Raw genomic sequence first — 12714 nt, forward strand, 5'->3', positions numbered from 1 at the left:
AACACCCAGGAAGGTGACCTCGCCCAAGAGATGGAGAATGGGCAGGACTGCAATGCAACAACGATCAAGTGGGCTAAAGATCTCAATGCATGATGGACACGATGCACCTTGTAAGGCGCCCTTCCCCAACTGGCTCGCTCTTCGGGAAAATTTTGAAGAATGGAGGTCAAACTCTACAGGGGACCATCACAAAGGCGGAAACGTGTGAAACTCCTTTTAGTCGCCTCATACAACAGGCAGGAATACCTCAGACCTATTGTAATCCCCGGACCCACAGGGGGGAGACAGTAGGTGTATAGCTGGACAGTTGCCGTAGCTCAGCCAGGCAGTGGAAAAAACCACGGCAGTTCCACTGGAGGATGATATCATCATGAGACTAGGAAGGCATGTAACATTCAATGAGGAAGTTTTCGCCTCAGAGTCACCTGCTGCCACCGACTTTTTGCCTGAGCTGTCTATATCCATTTTGTCTGAGGGTCTGGGGAGATATAGGTCCTCAGCGGACGCCAAAATCTCCACCCCATCCTTAGACGCAGAGCTTGTAGGTAGCGGTGTTGTTCATGCCACCACAGTTTCCTTGGTCTTAGGGGTTTTCTTTTTGGATTTCTCTCGCTTCTCCTTGGGTTTCCCTGGCTGGGAGGACTTCACTGGCTCAGTCTCCTGGACTAAGGATGAGCGTGAAGCCCTACGACCAGCTGCTTTTGGGCTCTTCCCACTAGCAGAAACCTGGGAAGGGAGTGATCCAAGGGACCCCTTCTTAGTCAGAGAAGCTGAAGAAGACTTACAGTTCTCCAGTTTAGAAGTGGGGATGGACATCCCCGATAGTTAGGGGGGTGTTGTTCCCAAAGTAGGTGGTGCAGGAGCAACAGGGAGGGAAATGCCCCCGACCATTGAGGGGGCAGGTGTGGTCTTCCAGCTCTGAGAGGTGACTGGGGTTGGTGGAGCTGATGGTGCCAGAACTGTTGTAGCGGCGGTGTAAGATGATGTCATACGTACAGGATGCAGGCATTCAAATTTTCTCTTGGCCTCAGTGTAGGTCAGTCGGTCCAGGGTCTTGTACTCCAAAATTTTTCTCTCTTTCTGGAGAATGCTGCGGTCTAACGAGCAAGGCGAATGGTGCTCTCCGCTGGTGACACAGATCGGAGGCAGGGCGCATGGAGTGATGGGTGTCCGCAATCTCAACATGTGATGCTAGAAGTACAGTGGGAAGACATACGGCCTAACTTCTAGCACTTAAAGCACTGCATCGGGAGATGGATATAGGGCTTTACATCACAGCAGTAGACCATCACCTTGATTTCTTGGGCAATGTATATCCCTCTAAGGCCAAGATGGCACCGGTGGCAACATGATTATCCCCTGGACCCCGGTGGACACGCCGGACAAAATGTACACCTCGCCACTCTAAATTGGCGTGCAGCTCGTCAGACTGCAAAAGGAGGTCCATGTGAAATATGATACATGGGACCATGTTTAAGCTCTTATGGGGTGTGATGGTTACAGAAACATCCCCCAGCTTGTCACAAGCAAGTAACACCCGTGACTGGGCAGAGAATGCTGTTTTGATCAAGACTGACCCACCTCCCCAAACTTGTCCTCTAAGTGCTCAACAAAAAACTGAGTCTTCGTTGTCATAAAAGATTCTCCATTATCTCTCGAACATACAAGGTACCGGGGCAAATAAGATCCACTGCCATCCTTAGCCTGACGTTCTTCCATGGTGTGGCCAGGCAGGGGAACAATTTGGGGTCGTACTTTTGTGTGTTGAATTGAGCTCTTGAATGCTTAGAGACTGCTGGTGTTTCATCACCAGCAAGAGATGATGGACTACGCTTCATCACATGTCATCTGCCCTGATGGCACCCACTCCGACCAGGGGCCCTCCCCACGGGCGCCACCCAGCCGGAGCAGAGGCCACCTGACAAGATGGCCATTGATAGGAGTCCTGATACCCCTTCGGATACGTGGGAAGTTAACAGCACAGGCATCAGCAGAGCGATCCCTATGTGGTCAGGGGGCTACATCCAACAGGGTACATGGCGGCCCCACCACAAGGGACTGGCTACCGTGCTGGATATCAGGTGCAAAGAAGTCCATGTCCATCACCAACACAGAAACAGACACTGCATAGTGCAAGGTGAAAAATGCACCAAGGAAGGTATCCTCACCCAAGAGATGGAGAACGGGCGGGACTGCGATGCGACGATGAGAAAGTGGGCTAAAGATGTCAATGCATGATGGACACAATGCACCATGTAAGGTGCCCTTCCCCAACTGGCTCGCTCTTTGGGAAAATTTTGAAAAATGGAGGTCAAACCCTAGAGAGGACCATCACATAAACGCCGAAACATATGAAACTCCTTTTTATTGCCTCTTATGATAGGCATGAATAACTTGGACATATTCTTACCCCTGGACTCACAGGAGGGAACACTGATATTAATAAAACCTTGCTTGAAATAGTTTTTGTTCATATTTTCACTGATGTCTTAGTGAAAAAATAACATTATAAGAAAAAATGCCTATTAGTCTCTCAGACTCACATCAAGTGTCTACCATGATAAAATAGCTTGGGTATTCTAGGGTTAATATTGACACGTACAGGTGCACTGGTTAAATGCAAAAATGGCGCTTAAAATGACATGGCAGAGGCCATTGGATTAATTGTTAGCTCATATGATGGTAAATGGTCCAATTTTTATTTGTTTTAAGTAGCTGTGAAAGAGTGTGATGGTATGCAAAGAATAAATACAAAACTTTATTATGTAACCATGAACAGGGCATGGATAAAAATATGGAAACGTAACACATTACAATGCCTAATACAGTGTACGAAACCCTCTGAAATTCTGAACAGCTTCCAACTGTCTTGGAATGGATACATACAGGCTGTGTGTGGTTTTGAAAGGAGTTGTATACCAATTTAACTCCAAAATAGGGACAAGTTCAAGTAATGGTGATCGAGGTTGATAGCAATCACTCACGCTTCTCTCCAAAGCAGACCATAATGACTCAATAATATTGAGATCCGGTGGCAAGGCAGATGCGTGAATTCATCCATGGGCTCACTAAACCAGTCCTGGATGATGCGAGTTGTGTGAACAGGGGACCTTTCATCTTGGAACACAGAATCACCATAGGGGAACAAATATTGTACAATGGGATGTACCTGCTCAGCAAAAACAGTCACATAATCATTCGCAGTAACATGGCTTTGCAGAGAAACCATGGGTCTCATTGAATGCCACGATGTGACTGCATAAATCATCACTGAATCCTCAGAATGTTTCACTCTTGGGATGTAAACTCGGCCAAAAATTGGAAACAGTGTGAAACTAGGCTCATCTGATCAAATTATTTTCTTCCATTGCTCCATAGCCTGAATATGCATTCATGGTTAGTGATTTTGGAATGCCAGCTTGACCTGCAATTCCCTGCTTAAGGAGCTCATTTCATGCTATTTTGGTGCTGACAGGATTCACAAGCCTGCTGTTCAGTTCTGCAATGACTTTTCCAGCTGCCGGCTTTGTATTTTTCATCATAATCCTCTTCAGTGACCGTCGTTCATGAACACTCACCACACACTTTTGTCTGTGTTTGACTTAATGGATGATGATTTTCCACTTGCCCTGTATGTGGTAAGAATCTTCAACACAGTGCCTCTTCAAACTTCAGCTACTTTGGTTATGGAAGCACCTACCATACGACCACCCACAATTTGCCCACAATGAAATTCACTTAACTCAAACATAATGCACTCACATCTACACAAAACACTGTTCTGACTATGACTGACACTTGTAATGTCTTTCTGGACATCTTACTGAGCATAACGTTGACAAATGTTAGAAACACCAAGGGAAATGGAAATTTTATTCCAATTTTTTCTCTCGTTATAAACACTTACCACTTTCTTGTGTGCTGCAGCTTCAGATCTTAAGGGAAACTTGCGATCCTTGTCACATAACAGATCCTGAAATTAAAACAATACTAGTGAGGCTAATTGACAATTATTTGTTTAGTGTTCAGATAAACATTGCACTAGTAAAATGCAGCAGCTTTATGCTGTTCTCTGACATATTCAGAAAGAGCTGGAAATTCCCCTGACTGCTGTCAAACAATTGGAATGTGCTTCGAATGGGTGTATTGAGCAAATCACAGAGGGTCATGTATCATAGATATCAAATAATATCGTCTGCAATGGATATTGTATCCTCTGCAAGAAGTAAACAGTACAGCATCTGTCATGTTTGGCCACTTGACGGTGAGTGGCAATCAGTCGTAGGTCTAGGGATCTTGTACACAGAACGCAAGTGTACAGGAAGAACTCAGGGTATAACCTCATCCCCTTAACCAACAAGTTTGAAGTTTATCTTCCTAAAACTGAGCCAGTCTGATCACTGCTGAGTCTCGTGTCATGAGGAAGCAAGTACAGGAGGGTGGGGTATGTTAACCATGGGCAGTTCAAATGCACAGTGAATGATGATACATCTTAGGGAAATGACAGTAAGAGCTGGGAAGGCTCACCTTGTGCTCTCTGTGAGAATATCTGGAGGTCTTATTCAACAATGAGAAGAGGCTGTTCCAACAGCCATTGAGGGAACAAGATGTAGTCAACTGCTGGTTGCAGCGCATTTTGAAATAAATGATGCCTGTTATCTGGGGTCCAAGAACGTACTTGGATCATTCCACTGACTGGCAGAGACAGTTGAAAAGGCCAGCGTTGCTCAAGGAGTTTCAACAACTCTCACAATCCACAAAATTTTGCCCAGAACTGATAAGGGCCCTTTGGTTCTGGGCTGAGTAGAAGACTCAGTAACAAGCTAAGGTGTGAATAACTGGACATATGCCATAGGGTTAACAATTGTAGGACCCCCTAAATGGGTCAAGGGTGCACTACACATCAGAGACTGCTATTGGGGTTGCTGGCTGTGTGTGAAGTGTATGCAAAGCCTTTTTAGTTTCAGTAACTCTCAGCCCAATCCACATAATGATAACTGTAGGATACTCCAAAGTACTAGTTTAAGAACCATAGAAATGGCCCTAGTGATGAAATTATTAATATCCTAGTGATCAAATGCCAAAGCATTGGCAACAAAGTTGCATAACGTGAAGCAGTCTAAAAAGCAGTGGAGCTCGTATATTATTAGGCGCAGAAATGTGGCTAAAACCACAGAAAGACAGCAATGACATTTCTGGGGTAAATCTAAGTGTATATCAAAAGGACAAGCTAATGGCAAAGGGAGGTACTGTATTTGTCACAGTACACAAGGAATTCAGATCCACTGAGAAGAAATTGAAGCTTCATGCAAGATTGTTTGCACAAGACTAATTTTCAAGGGTGGGCATAAACTTGTTATTGGATCTTTCTATTCACCACCAGACTCACACCCAGGTATAAGTGAAAACTTTAGAAAAAATTTCAGTTTGCTAGTATGTATGTCATCATCAGAGGAGACTTTAAACATCGTCATTGGGATGATTATAGTGGTGAGAATGACGAGACATCCTGCAAGACATTACTAAATCCCTTCTCTGAAAACTACTTGGGACAGGTAGTTTTTAAACCTACTCATGATGATAATATATTAGACCCAGTGGCAACAGACCTAACATCTTTGTCCATGTTGAAACTGGTATCAGTGATCATGAGGCAGTTGGAGCAACAATGATTACCAAAAGTACAAATGCAGCTTAAACAAATAGGGAGATTTACATATTCATTGCCTCAATAAAGAACTGGCTATGTCATATCTCATAGACAAATTCAAAGCATTTACCTCCTGTCATCCTGAAAGCCATGGATAATGGGAATCAGGTGGATGTAGTATCTCTTAACTTCCAAAAAGCATTTGACTGCACACCACACCCACATTTATTAACCAAAGTATGATTATATGGGGTACTAAAGCAAATATGTGACTGGATTGAGGAGGATCTCTAGATAGGCAGGTAGCAGCATGTTACCTTGGCTAGACAGAAGTAGAAGTAAATTCAGATTTGCTCTAGGAAGGTGTGTTGGGACCTTTGTTGTTCATGTTGTATATTAAAGACATCACAGACAATATTATGAGTAAACTCAGACTTACCTCAGATGACGCAGTTATGTATAAGGGCATATTGCCTGCAAAAGTTGCGCAAATTGTCACTCAGATCTTCATATCATTTGAAACTTATGCAAAAACTGGCAACTTTTTTTAAATATTCATGAATGTAAAATTGTGTATAACACAAAATGCAAAATAGTAATATCCTATGACTGCATCATGAGTATCAGTTGTAATCTGTCAACTCATATAAATACCTGGGTGTAACAATTTGTACAGATATGAAATCAAACGAACAACCACAACAGTAGTACAAGCATATATGCTGACTAGCTGGGTAAAGAGATTGAAAGAATGTCCCATAGTGCTTAGAGCCATTTGTAAAAGAAATTATTCAGATAGTTAAAAAAGATGAAACCTGGAGACACCTGAAGGTTTTGGATAGATTATATAGTGGTAAGACAGAGGTTTCTATACCAGGTTTAAAATGAAAACCATTTCCAGGGGCAGACATAGCCTTTGACTATAATTTATTGGTTATGAACTGTAGATTAAAGCTGAAGATATTGCAGAAAGGTAGGAAATTCAGGAGATGGGACCTGTATAAATTTTCAAAATTGGAGATTTTCAGGGGAAGCATTAGGCAACAATTGTCTAAATCAGAGGAGATGAATAAATTAGAGCATAAATCAGTTGAAGCCCTTAAAAGAAGAAATAGTGAAAGCAGTGGCGATCAAAATATCAAAAAGACAAAGAAAGAGTTAAAAATAAATAATTCAACGGTATCAACACTGTCTTTTGTGTTTAAATATTAATTACAGTCACTGTGGTTCCTCAGTGACATCAGAAATTATTAAAAAGACAAAGCTTAGTAGATATACTTGCATAAAGCATGAGATATTGAATCTAATTGACAAAAGGGAAAGTATAAGAATGCAGAAGGGAGTACAGGCATCTAAAAAACGAGATTGACAGAAAATGAGAAATGGCAGAGCAGGGTGGCTGATTGGTGGGTTTAAAGGGGGTGGAGGTGGGGGGGGGGGGGGGGGGGGGAGAGACCAGTTAGGTCATCAGCCCTTGTTCCGAATAAAACAATGTCACAAGGATGAGAATAAAACAAGCAAGACTGACAACACAAAATGGAGAGAAAGAAAAAACCACAAGAACGACAGAAGGGCAACAAACACTTAAGTGCAAAAAGGGAGAAGAAACGCAAGAAACAGGTAGAAGAGATTAAAATGACAAAACAGATTACCACAGCTGGCTGACCATGAGAACAAAAAGAAGCCCCCACTCTGCAATGCATTAAAACCTTCACCCAAAAAGCACTAGGGTGGAGGACACAGAGGGACAAAGGACATGCACTAAAATTTAGATCAAATGATAAAACCCACCCTCACGAATAAAAGGTAAAACTAAATCAGCCGATGAGGCGTTGTCGGATAAAATTAGCAGCAATGAGTCCAGTAAGCGAAGATTTCATCGCACAGGGCAGTCAAAGTGGGGCAGTGCAACAGAATATGGGCCACTGTCAACCGGGCACCGCATCGACACTGAGGCGGGTCTTCACAGCACAGGAGGTAGCCGGCAGTCACCCAAGCATGGCCAATGTGTAGCCGATGGAGAACCACAGATTCCCTGTGAGAGGCCTGCATGGAGGACTGCCACACAATCGTAGTCTCCTTAATGGCACGCAGCTTGTTGTGCGTACTGAGACTATGCCATTCCGTCTCCCAAAGCTGAAAAACCTGGGCATGTAAAAACGAACACAGGTCAGACATTGGAATGCCGATCTCCATAAGAGGTTTCCGTGTAGCCTGTTTGGCCAGCCTGTCTGCAAGTTCGTTGCCTCGGATTTCGACATGTCCTGGGGTCCACGCAAACACCACTGAACGACTGGACTGTTCCAGGGTATAGATGGACTCCTGGATGGTCGCAACCAAAGGATGATGAGGGTAGCACTGGTCGATAGCATGTAGGCTACTCAAGGAGAGTACACGGAAGAAACGAATCCCCAGGGCATGAACGGATGTGCTCAAGAGCATGGGATATAGCCACCAGCTCTGCAGTGAAAACATTGCAGCCATCAGGCAAGGAATGGTGTTCAATATGTCCTCCTTGGACATACACGTAGCCGACATGACCATCAGCCATCAAGTCATCACTTCATGGCCTTGGTACATGTGAAGAATTGAGATGAAACAACAACGGAGAGCCGTGGGGTGAACTGAGTCCTTTGCGCCATGTGCAAGTTCCAGGTGAAGCCTCAGGCTTGGTGTACACCATAGAGGTGTACACAATTGGACCTTGAGTATAGGTGGTAAAGGCAAGGACTCCAGTTCACATAGAAGGAATTTACGCGAACTGCAATTGGAAGCCATGACCTGGGCCGCCAATGCGGGACATGAACCGCTGTGGGTGGGAAAAGGGGACAGTAATTTAGATGCGCACGGGAACCGTAGTGTGCAAAGTAACTGGTGAGCAATTGTGCACACCTGACCTGCAATGGAAGAACTCTCCAGTCTCCGCAAGGAAGCTGGTCACTGGACTCATCCTAAAAGATCCTGTCACTAGTCAAACGCCACAGTGGTGCACTGGGTCGAGTAAATGCAATGCTGAGGGCACCATTGAACCATAAACCAGACTCCCATAATCAAGGCAGGATTGAACAAGGGCTCTGTATAGCTGCAGCAGCTTAAAGTGATCTGCACCCCAGTTGGTGTTGCTCAGGCAGTGCTCAGGCATTGAGGTGCTGCCAGCACTTCCGCTTAAGCTGAAGGTGAGGAAGCCAAGTTAATCGGGTGTCTATAACCAGTCCTAAAAATCCATACGTCTCCAGTACAGTGAGGGGATCATCAGTAAGGTAAAGTTCTGGTTGCGGATCAACGGTACGATGGCGACAGAAGTGCACAACACACGACTTAGCGGCTGAAAACTGGAAGCTGTGGGCTAGAGCCCATGATTGGACCTAGTGGATGGCTCCCTGTAGGCGCCGTGCTCAGCAACACCAGTATTGGTGGCACAGTAAGAAACGCAGAAGTCGTCTGCATACAGAGAGGGTGAGGCGGACAGCCCTACAGCTGCTGCTAGACCATTAATGGCCACTAAAAATAGAAATACACTCAATATAGAGCCCTGTGGGACCCCATTCTCCTGGATAAGCATGGCAAGGCACCAACTTGGACATGGATAAAGTACAAAGTGACAGGAAATTCTGGATAAAAATCAGGAGCAGGCCTTGGATACCCCACTCGTATAATGTGGCAAGGATAGATTAGATTAGATTATTTTTTTGTTCCATAGGTCCGTGCTGAGGAGATCCTCGTGGATGTGGAATACGTCAATTTTTTGTTTTTTATTTTTTTAAAGATGAAATAACAATACTAAAAGTATGAATATATACAATACATCATTTGTTTCTATTAAAAAAATTCGTCAATGGAGTAGGAGGAGTTGGCCACTAGTAAGTCTTTCAGGCTCCTTTTAAACTGATCTTTATTTGTAACTAAATTTTTTATGTTTGCTAGCAAATTATTGAAGATGAGTGTTCCTGAGTAGTGGACCCCTTTTTGAACTAAAGTAAGTGCTTTTAAGTCCTTGTGCAAATCATTTTTTGTTCCTGGTATTGTATGTATGAACTGAGCTGTTTGTTGGAAAAAGAGATATACAGGGTGATTCAAAAAGAATACCACAACTTTAAAAATGTGTATTTAATGAAAGAAACATAATATAACCTTCTGTTATACATCATTACAAAGAGTATTTAAAAAGGTTTTTTTTTCACTCAAAAACAAGTTCAGAGATGTTCAATATGGCCCCCTCCAGACACTCGAGCAATATCAACCCGATACTCCAACTCGTTCCACACTCTCTGTAGCATATCAGGCGTAACAGTTTGGATAGCTGCTGTTATTTCTCGTTTCAAATCATCAATGGTGGCTGGGAGAGGTGGCCGAAACACCATATCCTTAACATACCCCCATAAGAAAAAATCGCAGGGGGTAAGATCAGGGCTTCTTGGAGGCCAATGATGAAGTGCTCTGTCACGGGCTGCCTGGCGGCCGATCCATCGCCTCGGGTAGTTGACGTTCAGGTACTCAGACGATAAGGTTTCATAACTAACCTTTTTCGTAGGACTCTCCATACAGTTGATTGTGGAATTTGCAGCTCTCTGCTAGCTCTGCGAGTCGATTTTCCTGGGCTGCGAACAAATGCTTGCTGGATGTGTGCTACATTTTCATCACTCGTTCTCGGCCGTCCAGAACTTTTCCCTTTGCACAAACACCCATTCTCTGTAAACTGTTTATACCAACGTTTAACACACCACCTATCAGGTGGTTTAACACCATACTTCGTTCGAAATGCACGCTGAACAACTGTCGTCGATTCACTTCTGCCGTACTCAATAACACAAAAAGCTTTCTGTTGAGCGGTCGCCATCTTAGCATCAACTGACGCTGACGCCTAGTCAACAGCGCCTCAAGCGAACAAATGTACAACTAAATGAAACTTCATAGCTCCCTTAATTCGCCGACAGATAGTGCTTAGCTCTGCCTTTTGTCGTTGCAGAGTTTTAAATTCCTAAAGTTGTGGTATTCTTTTTGAATCACCCTGTATTATTTAGGACAAATTTCATTAAGGAGTAAATATACTGAGAGGCAGTAGTTAGTATACCCAAATACTCTTCAAAGAGGTTTCTACAGGACGTCCGTGAATTTACTCCGCAAGTAATACGTATTACATGCCTTTGGAATCTGAAAACTTTTGTTTGACTTGAAGAGTTACCCCAAAATATTATACCATATGACATTATGGAATGAAAGTAGGCAAATTATGCAAGCTTTTTCATTTTTATGTCGCCTATGTCTGCTAACACTCGAATTGCAAATAAAGATTTGTTAAGGCGTTTCTGCAGTTCTGTGGTGTGCTCCTCCCAACTGAATTTATTATCAAGTTGTAATCCCAGGAATTTAAGACTGTCAACCTCTTCTATCTGCTCTTCTTCATACTTTATGCTTATGCTGGGTGGAAACCTCTTACAGGTTCTGAATTGCATATAGTGAGTCTTTTTGAAGTTTAATGTCAGTGAGTTGGCTTTAAACCATTTAATAATATCCATGATAGCAGATCTTTCTAGAACTACACTCGACATACTATTTATTGCAATCTGATGTCGCCAGGTGGTGTCATACACTTTTTGTACATAAAAAAAAGATGGCAACAAGGTCTGGAAAAGGCTGTTTGGATGGCAGACTCGAGGGACACAAGACTATCAGTGGTAGAGTGACCCAGGCAGAAGCCACCCTGGCACAGAGCCATAACCACATGACTCCAGGGTCCAGAGCACTGGAACGATAGTGCATGGGGCGTTATAGGGTTCACTGTGGCATGTAGTGAATGAGAGGATGTTCCCTTCCATCTGCCGTTTGAGAGTGCAAAAGGCTGGGGGGATAATTCTCCAACGCAGAGGCTCGAGCAAAGTGCTCGGTAATCGTGTTTGCATCAGTAGATAGCACATCTGCTGGGGTCTGGTACCCAGAAACTCATTTCATCTCTGCCCAGACTTGGGAAGGTGACATATGGTACCAATGGTCGAGACGTAGCTGTCTCAACACTCCTGTTTCCGCCTTTTGATAAGCTGGCGAATGCGGGCACGGAGCTGTTTAAACGCAATGAGGTGCTCCAGGGAAGGGTGCTGCTTATGCTGCTGTAGAGCTCGCCAACGCTTCTTAATTGCCTCAGCAACTTCCGGTGACCACCAAGGGACTGTCTTTCACTGGGGGCACCCTAAAGAACGAGGGATCGCGTTTTCCGCCATAGAAACGATCATTGCAGTTACCTCCCACCACAACGATGTTACCGTGTGGGGGGAGATTCAATGGTGATATCAGAGGTGAAAGTTTCCCAGTCCACCTTGTTTAAAGCCCATCTGAGCAGGCATCCGTGGGCCTGACGCCAGGGCAATGACAGGAAGATGGGGAAGTGGTCACTACCACACAGGTCGTCATGTGCTCTCCAGTGGATAGATGGGAGAAGGCCAGGGCTGCAAACCAAGAGATCAATGGCTGAATATGTGCCATGTGCCACACTGAAATGTATGGCGGCCCCATTATTTAAGAGGCAGAGGTCGAGTTTGACAGTAAATTTTCGACATCTCAGCCTCGGCCAGTAAGAACTGTGCTACCCCACAAGGGGTTATGAGGGTTAAAATCTCCCAAAAGTAGAAAGGTTTAGGGAGTTGATCAATCAGTGCAGCCAATGCATTCAGGGGTACTGCACCATCTGGAGGAAGATATACATTGCAGACAGTTATTTCCTGTGTCGTCCTTATCCTGACAGCCACAGCTTCAAAAAGGGTTCAGTGCATACTGCATACTGAGTTCAGGACATAGATGCAAACTCCACCTGACACTCTATTATAGTCACTACTGTAATATCCCTTATAGCTGCTGAGGCCAGGGGTCCGCAGTAACGAGAACCAGGTTTCCTGGAGGACAATGCAGAAAGCAGGTATAAAGCTTGACAGTTGCCGTAGCTCAGCCAGGTGGTGGATAAAACTGCCACAATTTCACTGGAGAATGGTGTTATGGTGAGGCTGGGAAGGCATGAAGTGCGCAACGAGGCAAGTTATGCCTCAGGGTCACCTGCTGCCTCTGATTGAGTATTT

General features: G+C 44.2%; 1 protein-coding gene across 1 annotated transcript in view; it reads right to left on the reverse strand.

The window, feature by feature from the left end:
• The window catches only part of LOC126201295 (uncharacterized), a 63444-nt gene that overhangs the window by 17265 nt on the left and 33465 nt on the right, over window positions 1-12714 (reverse strand). Inside the window, exon 2 of the mRNA XM_049936774.1 lies at window positions 3908-3973. Within this exon, the coding sequence (XP_049792731.1) occupies window positions 3908-3973 (66 nt within the window). The remainder of the gene's footprint in view (window positions 1-3907; window positions 3974-12714) is intronic.

This window comes from Schistocerca nitens, chromosome 1 (assembly GCF_023898315.1).
Source record: "Schistocerca nitens isolate TAMUIC-IGC-003100 chromosome 1, iqSchNite1.1, whole genome shotgun sequence".
Taxonomy (NCBI): domain Eukaryota; kingdom Metazoa; phylum Arthropoda; class Insecta; order Orthoptera; family Acrididae; genus Schistocerca; species Schistocerca nitens.